Here is a 13401-nt window from a genome sequence, read left to right on the forward strand (position 1 = left end):
AGTCTGCCCCACAGATATATCAGTGCTGCCTCTGGGTGCTTGCCATGTCCCCCACACAGGACTCTTTCCCCATCCCCAACACTCTGACGGTGCCCAGGATTCCCCCGGGTCCATCACCTTCTTGTCCTGGGCAGTCAGCACCTTCTGGAAGATTACATGCTTATGGATCAACTGTTCTACCTCTTCCACCGAGCTGCCCAGGGCACCGGTTTTCAGGGATATCTGGATCAGGCCATGGAAAAGTCAGAAGCCATTGAGGGCTCTCAGCCAGCATGCCCCTCCCTGTGCTGAGGCAGTGCCCCTGGGCGAACCAAGGGCCTGGCTGTGGCTGTGGCTGTGGCTGATGTAAACACTGGGCACAGGCAGAGGAGCCACGAGTGTGAGTGAGAGCCTGGGTTGGAGCCAGCAATGCCTTGACTTCTGAACAAAGTGGGGAGTATGACCAATCTCCTTTGGGGCTTAGTCTGGGGTCAGAGATGGGGAGGAGAAGGCCTGAAACTGGCCTGGGGCCCAGTGCTCCACCCTGGCCACCTGAGAGGGCTCACACACAGCCTCTGTGTTCATGTGAAAGAAAATGCCAAAGATTCAAGGGAAAGGGAGGAGTGGAGAGAGAGATAATGCCATGTGAGGTGGGACGTGCCCAGGGGACCTGCCTCCTGTGCCATGAGGATCTTCTCCAGGTGCTGGCACCGTCTGAGGAGGAGCTCTTCCTGCTCCACAGCCTGTAGCCTCTCTTGTTTCTGTGACCAGGCCTGAAACACCTGGTCTCGCTCTTCCTGCAGGGCTCGTAGCCCATCCTGGACCTGGGGATGGGCACGTGGAGAGGCAGGGCTGGGGATGGTGGCATGAACAAGATGGAAGTGGGTCCCAGGGGAAGCCTCTGAGGAGAGGCCTGTGTGCCATAGAGATCCCCAGGAACAGGCATGCTAGGTTAGGTCAGGGTAGGCTGGGAGTGCCAGGAAAGGGGCCCACCTCCTTGGTGGGTGTCCCTATAGCCAGAAGTGCCTGCTGGCCCAACTGGGAGGCCTGATGTCGTAGCTCCTCTCGGGACTCCAGCTCTGCCTGAAGCCATTGGTGAGTCTTGAGCTTGAGCAGGGTGCTGCTGGGCCCCTGGGAGCTCTCTTCTGCCTGCAGTTCCTGCTTCATTCTGGCTGCCCAGGAAGTGTAGTCCCACACCTGATCAAGGAGATGAGGAAGAAATGTGGGTGGCAGGGACCTAGGCATAGAGGCACAATTGTAGCCCACTGGAATACACTTGCACATTGAAGCCACCTGAGCTGTCCAGGGTTGGGGCCTCAGGTGAGGTGCTTGGAGCTATTGACACCTGTTTTTCCATCCTCCCTGGTCCACGAACCTTCCATGTGTGTCAGGCCCTCCCCCTCACCAAGACTCACTTCCTTCCTAAGCACTTGCTGCCCTCCTGCTTAGCATCCCCTGTCCTTCTTTACCATCTCTAAAAACTTTACCTGGAAAATTGGTGACAGGAGATGGTTGGCAAAGGCTGCTGAGTAAATAGCTCCCCTGCTCTTCTAGGGCTGAGGCCTTCTTTGCCTCTGCAGCCTTCCCTGTCCATTGATGTCTTCCTGCTCTCCCACTCTGAGCTTCTGAGCTAACATTTACAGTTGTCTTCTATTTTTTTTTTTTCTGTAAGAGATTGAACCTAGGGGCGCTTAACCACTGAGCCATATCCCCAGCCATTTTTTATATTTTATTTAGAGACAGGGTCTGGATGAGTTGCTTAGGTCCTTGCTAAGTTGCTGTCTTCTATTGATCTGTGGATGATCATAGTGTCAGAGCTGGAGGGACTTGGGCTTTTATCCAAACAATTCATAAGGGAAAGGGGATAGTGACACCATTTATGTGTCAAATTATAGGTGCTTGACTGGCAGAGAGTAACAACCTAGAGCTGAGTGCCTTTCTCAGAGTGCTACAAAGTGACAGAGTGGCACCCTAAACTCAAGCCTTTTCATAGTGTCATAGGTTGAGCTTCCTGGTCTACCAGGCATTGGAACACAGGGACTCCTGGGACCTCACTACAAGGCTCACTGTTCTCATTTGATTCCTTTTTAGGCTCACCCACCCACATTGGGTGGGTTCCATGAGGGCAGAAATTTCATCTTCCATATCACCCTCCTTTCTCCACCCACAGCTCCTAGCAGAGGGCTCAACACAGATGTTAAATAGATGCAGGTTGATCCAGAGGATATTGTCTAGAATATCTGGGTCTCTAATAATGGGCTCTCACTTCTCAGCCCTGGCCAGGACCCTGTCATTCATTTGTGCTGGCATTCATCCAAACCTAAGAAGTCCCTGCCATGTCCCCTGAGCTCCACCCGTGAACAGCCAGACTAACATCTTGATGGGTTCATATTTTTCATGTTGTTGTCCCATTCCCCCCCAAAGACACCAGTTTTCTTTCATTAGTGCATGCACACACAAGGTATAATACATCGCGCGCACACACACACACACACACACACACACAGAGGCCCCTCAAAAGGGGAAGAAACTCTCACTGCTGTGTGGAAGCGGGCCAGGAGGCATGCCCGCTCCAGGTGGGCCCTGTGCTGCTCCACTTGCAACCACAGGTTCTTCCAGGCCTGTGTCACAGCTTGCTGCCTCTGCTGCATGGCACGGGCCTGAGGCCCTGGACACAGCTTCTGCACCCTCTCTCCAGCCTCCAGCAGTTTCTGCAGCTGTTATCATATAAGGGATAGAGAGGAAGGGTTGCGTCCTCAGAGGCCTGACCATCCCAAAATGTGTCCCTCACAGGGAACTCAGGTCCTCCTTGGGTCATGCCCTGCCATGCACAATGGGCCCTACTGGATGCTGAGGGACAGTGGGGGAATCTAGGAGAACAGATGGGCCAAGCCAGAGGGACCTGCAGGGCTCAAGTGGGGGAGGCAGCCCATCTGCTTACCTGCTGCTCAGAGAGCGCAAGCTCACACTCGAGACCCTCCTGTCTCCTCAGTTGGGCTTCCACCCTATGTAGGTCCTGGGCCACATCACTGGGGAGGCTCATGGCTTTCTCCTGAGGACAGCAGAGGTCCACCAGGGTCAGGAATGGTGGGTAGGGTACTGAGCCTGGGAAGGACCCACTTCTACAAAGAATCCCTTCCTCCTGCTGAGCTCACACCTGGACCTGGTTAAGGGCTTCCAGCAGATCTCCATGAATTCTGAGGATGGTCTTGGCATCTTGGAGTAGTTGGCCTCGAGCCTGGGTCAGCTCCCACAGCTCTGACCAGGCAGCCCTGATGGCGGCACATGGGAGACCAGCAGGGGATGAGCCTTGAGTTCCCCTCCCTTGTTAGGTCTGTTCAACCCTTTTCCTCCCTGGGTTGTATCCATAACTTGTCCAAAGCTCCTGAATGGGCCTCTTCCTTAGTGCCTCCTGCCTTTGGCCCATCTGCAAACCTCCCTCCTTTCCAGGAGTCTCTCTCTAGCTTCACTGTGAATCTGGTCCCTTGCTGGTATAATGCTCAGCACTTAATTGATCTCTCTCCTATGTGATACTCCTTACATCTTGCATATTTGATTCTCAATATATCAATCAGATTACAAATGCCTTAGGGGCAGAGGACACATCTCTTCATTTCTCATTTGCCAGCAAACTCTGGCTGAGCTCAAAGGCTTCCACTAGGCCAGGCCCTGTGCTAGGGGTTATGAAAAGTCATAACCTTGCCTGAAGCTCACAGGCTGGGGGTGGATCCACACCAGTTGGGTGGAACCTAGGAAAGTGGTGTGTAAGGGCTGCACAGGAGGCAGTTATGGGAGCTGGGGGAGCCCATGGAAAAGCCCCTTCCCTGGTCCAGGAAGTCTTCCTGCATCTCCTCCTACAAGTTCTGGGATCAGTAGGTGGGAAAAAGCCCTGGGCAGGGCTCTCTCACCTCACCTCCCATAACAGACCTCAACCTGTGGTCTTCCCTGGCACCAGCCCCTCTCCAGATGGACAGGCAGAACCTGTGTGGGCCTTGGAGCATGCCACCCTCTTTAATACCCCAGACTCCCTGCCCGACACCTTCCCCTGCTCCCAGCCCCTGCCCCTATCTCCTGCACTCACTGCAGTTCCTGCTGCTTCCGATGGACCTTGTGGGCAGTGTTGTGGCCATGTTCCAGCAGGCTCTTTGCCAGCTGCTGACAGGCTGCCACCCGCTGGCCACCCATCTCCATCTGGTGCTGAAACTTTGCAAACTTGGTACAGAGGTGCTGAGGAGAGAGGGTAATGGATGACACGTGTGGCACCCACTGGTCAGGCAGCAGGCAGCCTGGGGAGTGGGGCACCTCAGTGACCTACAGGAAAATGTGGGGTTGGACAGGCACAGCCCGCCTACTCTACTCTGAAGGCCTGTCCTTAGCTAGGACTCGTGACTCCACTGCACCTTCTCCATCCAACCCAGCAGGACCAGCCACCTTTCCCCCATAACCTGCCCCAGTCCTTCCCCCACCCCTGCCCCCTCACCAGCACGTGCTCATAGTTCTCTCCAAGGCTCTCCTCCCTTCTGGCCACCTGCTTCTGGCTGGCCAGCCAACTCTTCAGATCCTCAGCCTCCCTCATGAACTCATGCAGCTTCAGGGTCCACTCCAGCTCTCGACCCCTGTGGTGACAGCCCATGGTTCCCAAGGAGTTAGTTGCTGTCCCCCTGGGGACAGCTGGGCCAGTTGAAGGGAGTGACCCGAAGGATGGGGGTTTTCATGGTCTCTGCTTAAATTATGATCCAGGATTCAGGGAGAAGCAGGCACAGGAAGACCAGGGGAGGGTAAAAGGAAGGTATAGATGTGGGGAAGAGATGAATGGCCTTAAGTTGGGGCACCTAGTTCCTGCCCAGTGGGCGATGATTGAAGAATTTATGTATAAATAACAAAGATATCCTTCTCCTGATGTATCTCTATGGGCCTGGGGTCATATGTACCAACTTACGGCCGTGACATAGGGACAGTCAACTGAGGCTAGGACCCCTGAACCCACTGATGAGAGGGATTGCAAAGCCTCTCACCGTGAGACTACCAGCTCCTGTAGCACCCACAACTGTTTCCGGAGCCTCTCCTGCATCACCCCCAGCTGCTCAGGGGCCTCTGGACCAGAGAGGGTTTGGGCTTTCTGGTCAAGTTTCTCCATGGAGCTCAAATGAAGAGCTAGTTCCTCCTGCAGCACCTGCCAACATAAGAACCCATGTAAGGCTAGGACCCAATGACTCTTCATCTATCCATCCACCCACCCACCTGCCCACCCTCCCCACACCTATCCATTCATCTTCCATCCATTCACTCATCAACTCATACACTCATCCATCTACCCATCCATCCCCATTACCCAATTCTGATGACGTACTGACTGATCCAGAAAATGAAGACATGGTCTATGTCCTCAGAGGGCTCATTGTTTAGCAGGAAAGGGTGAATAGTGGATGGTATGGGCCAAGGAAGGGAGCAGCACACTAGACCCCAAGCTCAAAGTGTAAGAGGCAGACAGAATAAAGGAAGCCTTTATTCTTTATTCCAGGATTCAGGGATATTTGAAAAAGGGTAGGCAGCTGGAGGCACAGGGCCCACTTCACCACCCAGGGGACCTGCCTGTCCAGACAGGGGTGTCCTGCATGGGACCAAGACTCTAGGCATATCCTAAAGGAATGGTTCACTAAAGGTTCTCAGGCACAGGACACATGGAAATAGTAGTGTCATGGGGTCCAAGCTGTGGAGCTTGTGTGGTTCTGAGAGTTCAATTCCAGAAATGAGGAGGGGGCTTCCAGGCCTCCTTCCCTTTAATTAGGGCATACTTGTGGGAGGAAGGAGGTTTCAGGAAGGGCATCTGGTTAACTCTAAGGGTGATATTCAAAGCCTGAGAGGAAAATACCATGGAAGATGTGGGGTGAGCTGGAGCAGGTGCCCCTGAAGGAGTAGAAAAGTGTTGGGGAGGAAAGGGAGGAAGAGGAAGCAGAGACACCCAGAGGCCGAGGCAGCAGGGAGAGGCAACAGAGGGAGAGTGTTCCCAGGTCCCAGTGCTCGGGTTGCATTGGCAGGAGGGAGAGCCGGGGAGGAGGAGGGTGCCATAGGAGTTGGGTGGGCAGTGGGATGGGGCAGGCCTGTCTTCAGGAAGAAAGAGCAGGGCTCTGTGCCTCCGAGAAGTCATATGTTCCCTTTGGGGGTGAGACAGACCCCCTCTTCATGGTCCACCACCACCCAAGTCCACCCTGTGGGGTTGCTTAGGACAGGGTACCTGGTGCTTCCTGATGAGTTCCAAGGTAGCTGCCTCGTCCCTGCCATAGTCCTGACTGCTTGCCAGTGGCCGCTTCTCCTCTACCCAGCCCTCCAGCTCTGATGCATGGAGAAAGTACTGCCAAGAATAGTACCATTCACCTGGGTAATCTCAGACAGAACCTTCTCTCACCCACTGGGGATACTGTGCTCACCAGCAGCCTGCATAGAGGGGCTTCTGGCTATATGGGGACCAGCCAGCTCCTGGCGCAGGCTCTCACCACTGACTTCCCTCCCTGAGTGTGCACAAATGCTCCCTCACAGGGGCTGCCCTCCCCTGGCCTTGTGCTTTCTCTATCCTACCTGTTGGAAAGCAATGGCCTGCTGCAGGCAGTGTGACTGCACCTCACATGCCTGCTCCAGCTCTGCCCAACAGCCTTCCAGCTCCTTGCACTGCTCCCTGATGCGCTGAGCATGGGGGTGCCCAGAAGCTGCAAGGTTCTGGCCAGAACACAGCACCCGTTGCACCTGCCCTTGGTGGGCTCTCAACTCTGCTTGGAGTTCCTGCCACAGGAAAACATGACAGGCATTGCCTCTGAAGTTCCCTTAACTACAGGGTCCAGAGCAGAGGCATGGATGTGACTTCAGCACTCAGTTGTGGTAAGACCCCAGATCAAGAATAGCTAGGGCAGATATGGAATCCAGGAAAAGGGACTTAGAGGCCAGAATACCCTGAGTAGTGGCAGAAGGCTCCTAAGGTCTGGGAATGGGATGTCAGGGGTCCTGGGAGGAAAAGGGGCCACCACCTTGTGCTTATGTTGAAGGCTCTGGGCACTATCCCAGCACTGGGTGTAGCTGGTAGGGCTGGTCCTGGGCATGTGCTCAGCCACCCATGTGAGCTCCAGGTTGCTCAGGTGGTCAAATGCATACAGCTCAACTGAGGCTTGCAACTGTAGACACTGGGTGGCCAGATGGCTCTGCAGGGACTTGAACCTGAGTGGAGGGAGAAGATGGAAGAAGTTGGGAATGGGGCCAGGACCAGACCCATTGCTTCCTTGGCCCAGCCAGGGACCTATGAAGAACAAGGCCAGAGAATACAAGAAAGTCATATTTGAAAAAGGGTAGGCAGCTGGAGGCACAGGGCCCACTTCACCACCCAGGGGACCTGCCTGTCCAGACAGGGGTGTCCTGCTTAGGATCTCTGATCCTCCTACCCCAGAACAGCTCCACTCAGAAAGAAAGGGGGTTTGGACATCCAGGTCACATAGTTGACACACTTTTGGCCTTTGGGTTAACAAAGGATGAGTGAGAGGACACAGCAGGGTGAAGACAGAACAGAGGTCACTCTGTGGACAGGGACTCACCTCTGTTGGTACTTCTGGATCTCCTCTAGGATGGTCTGGGAAGTGACCACACTATGGGCCTGGGAGATGAGGGTAGCCATCTTGCTGCCCAGTGCCTGCCTTTCATTCTCCAATTGGCAATGCTGTTTCTGCAGCCTTCGGATTGAACACAGGTTGGACCCCATTTCTGCACTCTTCAGGACTCCCTCTAGCTGCTCCATCTTTTCCTTGGCATCCTGAGTAGGGCCACAGGGGTATATTAGGCTTTCCATTATAGCACAGCAGATGAGACTCAGGTCTTACAATACCAGACTCACCAGGGACCTATCGCTGTCATCCCCAACCTGCAGTGCCCATACACTGTTCCCTGGCCCCTCATGCTTCTTTCTTTCTGGAGGACTCAAGTTGTTGACCACACATGGAAACAGAAGAGCCACTCTGGCCTTCTGATGGGTAAAGCCATGCTCAATTTGCTGTGGGCCAGAGGCCTCCACAGGTTACAGGACTTCATGGTGCCATTCTAGAGGCAGTAGAACACCCAGACTCCTTCCCTCTGCCTTCTGTCTTGCCTACTCCCACCCAGCCCCAGCCCAGCAAGTCTCCCTCCTGTAACCTGCAGCAGTCCCAGGAGCTGTTCCTGCTGTCTAGCCTGCTGAAGCGCATCCCCACGCTCTGCCATCTTGCGATTCAACTCCTCCCACTTGTGCCCCAGGCCCTGAAGCCTGGACTGTATGTCTTCCTGGGCATGCGGAATGCTGCACAATAGCTCTCTCCCAGCCTGGATCACAGAGACAAAGGCACAAGGCAATTTTCTGGGTTGCTGGACCACAGCAGGCTGGACCCAGGGGATAGGGGGGCAGGTGACAGGCTTCAAGCTGCTTTCCACAGGTTGTCTGGACTCCAGCAGTTCATGTGTCCCCTACCTAGCTATAGGCAGAGGAAAGAGGGCGAGTAGAGTCGGGTGAGCAGGCCCAAGTGGAAGGTAGGGAAGAGCTTTGTTCTGGCGAAGGGGCAGGCTCTGAGGCTTGTCCTGGAGAGTGGAGGGAGCAGGGGTGGTGGCAGCTTTCTATGTTGGTTTGGGTGCCAAGCAAAGGAACACCCATCCGAGTGAAGGAGGTAATTAGAATTGACTGATTCCATGGTAATTAGAATTGACTCTTCTTTCAATGACTGTGCTCCATGAAAACGCGTAGGCTAGTGTGGACTGTCTCAATGTAGTATCCCCCACCTGTTGCAGGTCCTCCATATGCCCACGGGTGGCTATCAGCTCCCTCTCAACTGCTTCATGCCGCCTGAGTTTCCGCAGAATGCTGCTGGGTACTTGGGAGGGCTCACGTGCTGCCACTGACCACTTCTCCTCCATCCACAGCATCAGCTCCACCACGTCCTGCTTCCATTCCTGCCCCCAAACCAGGAATGCTCAACAACCAGAAGGTGGTTATCATGGCCTGGGGACAAGGATGGTGCAAGGACCTACCTATATAAGGGGGGCCTCAGGGACCCCTATGGGGAAAGCAAGACCCACAGCCAATTTTGGAGCATGAGGGAGATGGAGCCTGAAGTTACTGCTCAACAAATTGGGGACAGGAATACTGTGCCCAGATAAGAGGAGTGCCTTCAGGTTCCCACTCCTCTAGCCAACATCAGGTCATGTTTGGCCACCTTGCTCTGATAGGCCAAAGCTCTGGGAGGCCCGTGGCCTGGCCCAGCCTAGAGCTGTTCTGGAACTGAACAAATATTCACAGAACCACAGTCTGGTCTTGCATGACCCATGTAAAACCCTAGAGTGTGCCAGAAACTCAGGGAAAGGGGATAGCAGGGTGAGGCAGTGGTGGGTTAGTCAAGGGGCCTGCACTTTAGGCCTGGCCCAGTCTCAGACAGCCAAGTGGCCACACTTCATTATCCTCATCAGGAAACACCTGAGGTACAGAGCCTGCCTCTCAGGAGGTGCTGCAAGGAGGGATGATGTGATGTGTGGGAAGAGTGCTCTGTAAGCGGAAATGCTCCCTGTCGTCACACGGTTAGCACACAGGTGGACTCTCAGGCACTGATCTTGGGAGGCCTCCTATACCCAGAGAGCCCCTTACCTGAAGCTGGAGGGAAGCCAGCAGCTGCCCTCTCCTCTGCTCACTCCTCTCCTGGACTCTGGTCCACTGTACCTGGACACTCTGCAGCTTCTCTCTGACCCTGGAGGTGGGGGAGGGGAGGGCTCCTCTCTGCCCTGAGGCCCACCCAGCCCAGGTACACCCCTCTGCTTTCCTACTCTCCAGCCAGCACAGCAGTCTGCACAGGAGGAGAAAAAATGGCAGGCCAGGCTCACCTGGGTGCAGCAGGATGTTTGTTCTGAACTAGCTTCTTGCCATGGGCCTGCAGAGCCTCTGCTTGAAGGTGCAGGGTTCCCAGGAGCCACCCAAAGGCCTGGTGTTGCTGCAGCAGGCTCTGGGCCTCCCTCACATCTTCCTAGGGTATAGAAACCTGAAGTCATTCCTGGGAGGACGAGGGCAGCACCATCTCACCCACCATGGACCCAGGGGCCTCGTGCCCAGCCGGGCTTCTGGGCCCAAGGAGGTGAACTCCCTCCAGTGATGGGGGATTGATAACCCAGTAACAACCCAGTTCCATATCCCTGGTTCCATACCCCCAGGTTGTCCAGGCACAGGAAGGCCTTATGGTTGGCACAGGTGGCAATGAAACCATCCACTTCTTGGCTAAACCTGTGCAACTGCAGTCCCTCCCACAGCCTCTGCTGTCTCTGCTCCCATGCAGCCTTCAGCTCCTGGCCACAGTGGCCCAGGAGCCGCAGAGCACTGGCCACCTCTTGGGAATGTGGGGAGTCCAAGGCTGCCATGGTCATACCCTGAGCTTCCAGCTGCTGTAACCTGTCCAGGACAATAGGCAGAGGTTCAACCCCTATCTGGCTCCTCTCCCAGCTTCCTCCTCTCTCATCTCCATGCTTCCTTCACGGTGGAGCTCTGATGTGAGGGTAACTGGCAGGAGGGGTCTGCCAATCAGTTCACCTGTCCCATGGGACAGCCATACCTGGGTTCATGAAGGACGCAGTGAATGTAATGGGCCCAGCACAGTGCTTAGGACCCAACAGTTCCAAGCTCTCTGCCATGCCACACCTTCACTCCTGTTGACCATCCTCTAAATGTGGCTGGCTAATGGCCAATGCCAAAGCAAGTGAACCTGTTGGGGCAGCACAACTAACAGAGACAGACCACTCAAACCACATGTCTGCCTGCATCCAGGGCCACTGCAAGCCCACATGGAGCCTTTGCACAAGTAGGACAGGTGATCCTTTTAACTGGGTGCAGTCATACAGCTGGGGAATAGGTGACACCATTGTGAGAAGTAGAAAAAAAAACTTCTACTTCCTGTGAGCTGCTGCAGCCCTGAACCAGGTAATGGGGTGTGGCAATCAGAGAGAGGGCAGATGTATCTCAGGGTCTGTTTGACATCTGCCAAGCTCCTGAAGACTGGCCCACAGCCTGAGCACTGCCTGTGGTGGCCCTGCCTGTTGGGCCATCACATCATCCCTGCAGGAGGAGAGGCATCACTATACCGGGGAGGCAGGTACTATAGTTTATGGATGGCTTCTGAGCCATTTGACTCCAGGGCCCACAGGGTCGGCCTCATCCAGAATGCAGCGCTAGATTGCCCTGATGGGGTGGCATCTATTAACTCACCTGGAGGGGCATGTGGGCCTGCACAGCATAGAGCCTCCCAGGCAGCTCAATGTCCTGGGGCTTCCCCAAAGTCTATGGGCTTCCTGACCTGAGCCTAGGTCCCTCCTGTAAACCTGCCTCAGGTATCACTCCCCCAGTGACCACACTGCTTCCTGCTCTCCTTTTCTGGGCTCGAGGCCCTCAGGCTTCACCCAGCCTGAAGTGCACCCTGCCTGCCCTCCCTTCCTGACCTTTCTTGCTGCAGGTGGATCTCCTCCTGCAGCTCTCCATGTTTCTTCAGCAGCCGCTGGCCTGAGGCTGTATCCACCAACTCCTCCTCGTGGCACAGTCGAGCCTGGATACCCTCTGCCCACAGCAGCAATTGCTGGCTCTCCTTCAGGAAGCTCTGCCAGGCTCGAGCCTCAGCCCGCACCCGGTTCTGTTGGGTCACCTGCCCCTGTGCTTTCTTCAGCAGGCCCTGCAGCATCCCCATCTGTTCCTGCAGGCCTTGGCTCTCTGCAGGGCCTAACTCCTCCACCCTGGGAGACAGGCAACTGCATAGTCAGTGCCCTATCCTGGGCCCTGTGTTCCATACATATATCATCTGCTCAGTCTTGTATTCCCCAGGAAAGTGTTAACAACTCTGAATGCCCACTCCACCCTGACTTAGGGGCAGCATGGACACATGGCTCTTTCTTTCCCCAAGAGCACTCTCATGCTGTCTCCCACCTCTGCCCAGGAGGTGGGAGACAGCATGAGGATGTGCTTCTTCCCATCCCAGGTTCTGTCCCCTTCCTCATTGCATTGCCTTGCTCAGACCTCCCTCTGACTTTACTGCCTCCCACGGCACTGTCACCAGTCATACTTTACAGCTACTCTCTGGAGGTAGTGGATCCTCTTCTCCAGAACCAGGACCTTCTGCTGGCTCAGCTGCAGGGCACAGTGACTGGCCTCAGAGCTCTCTAGCTCCAGGGCCTCCAGTTGGAGTAGAACGTCCTGCAGCTGGGCCTGTGTGTGTCCATATTCCTGCAGAAAACTGCGCACTTCCATGCTGTGTGCCAGCTGCAGGCCCTTCTCCTTCTTCAGGGCCTCTAGCTGGCCCCACCTGGGCAGAGGGCACAGGGATGTCTCTATCACAAGGACACCTTCCCATCCATTTTGAGGCCCTGACCAGAACCTTTTATGACAAGCTGATAGATTGGCTATCCCCTGCCCTCTCGTCCCTGTCTCTGACACTGTCATTATAGGAGGCACCAGACCTTACCTCCACCCTGTCCACATCACCTGGCACTCCCCCTCATTTTTACCTCTGGTGCAGGTCCTCTTGTTGACGCTGGATTTTTGTGGAGTCCCCAGGACATCTCTGTTTCAGTTGCTCAGCAGAGCTGTTGATCTCAGCCCAGTGGCCCTTTCTCACAGCCAGGGCAAAGAGGAAGTTCTGGAGAGAATGAGGACCCAGGCCTCTGTTTTTTTCTTTTTTTCGTGGTACTTGGAGATTGAACCCAGGGGTGCTCTACCACTGACCTACATCCCCAACATCCCCCCCCCCCTTTTTTTTTAAATTTGAGACAGGGTCTCACTAAATTGCCCAGGCTGACTTTGAACTTGCAATCCTCTTGCCCTGGCCTCCTAAGGCTGGGATTATAGGCATATGCCACTACTCCCAGCCTCTGGAGTGGGGGGGTTGTTTCCTTTCAATAGGACTATGAAGAACGTCTGACAAGCTCCGACATTGAGATGCTTATGTTGCTTGCCTCTGGAAGGGCATAACTCCAAGTCCTTAACCTTCAGGGTCTATTTATTATCCCTGCTCCCCTCCCAGACAGGACCTCAGTTAACATGGGGACCTGGAGCACATGACTAACAGGGAGGCAGGAGCAAGGCGAGGAAGGACTGAACACTCCAGGCCCCTCTTGGCTTCAAGGAGCTGTACCTTATATTTGGACTGCATGATTTCCAAGTCGTTGGCCTGCAGCTGCAGCATTTGGAACAGCACAGTCTGCTCCTCTAGCCAGGACTGGAGCTCCCCACAGGAGTGGTAGAAGCCAAAGAGAGCCACTGCCTCCTCCAACCGGGCCCTGCGGAGCTGAGAAGAGGTGGGCTGAGTGAGGATTGGATGAGGGTCAGTGCCCCCTACAGGGCACTCAGAGCAGATCCAGAGGGTGCACCTCTCCACCCAAGCCCACCAGCATTTGCTA

At 55.0% G+C, this 13401-nt stretch overlaps 1 protein-coding gene across 1 annotated transcript in view; it reads right to left on the reverse strand.

The window, feature by feature from the left end:
• Positions 1-13401, reverse strand: part of Sptbn5 (spectrin beta, non-erythrocytic 5) — a 49370-nt gene that overhangs the window by 17804 nt on the left and 18165 nt on the right. Inside the window, 22 exon segments of the mRNA XM_058584712.1 lie at positions 118-222; positions 654-803; positions 973-1176; positions 2517-2696; positions 2921-3031; positions 3137-3251; positions 4061-4206; positions 4460-4595; positions 4995-5152; positions 6215-6331; positions 6556-6756; positions 6999-7185; positions 7557-7771; positions 8149-8313; positions 8764-8934; positions 9623-9722; positions 9856-9995; positions 10174-10414; positions 11455-11742; positions 12069-12308; positions 12511-12641; positions 13137-13289. Coding sequence (XP_058440695.1) covers positions 118-222; positions 654-803; positions 973-1176; positions 2517-2696; positions 2921-3031; positions 3137-3251; positions 4061-4206; positions 4460-4595; positions 4995-5152; positions 6215-6331; positions 6556-6756; positions 6999-7185; positions 7557-7771; positions 8149-8313; positions 8764-8934; positions 9623-9722; positions 9856-9995; positions 10174-10414; positions 11455-11742; positions 12069-12308; positions 12511-12641; positions 13137-13289 — 3654 coding nt within the window.

The sequence above is a fragment of the Marmota monax genome, unplaced genomic scaffold, assembly GCF_021218885.2.
Source record: "Marmota monax isolate L192 unplaced genomic scaffold, Marmota_monax_Labrador192_F-V1.1 WCK01_AAM20220418_F8-fsc00001, whole genome shotgun sequence".
NCBI classification, from domain to species: domain Eukaryota; kingdom Metazoa; phylum Chordata; class Mammalia; order Rodentia; family Sciuridae; genus Marmota; species Marmota monax.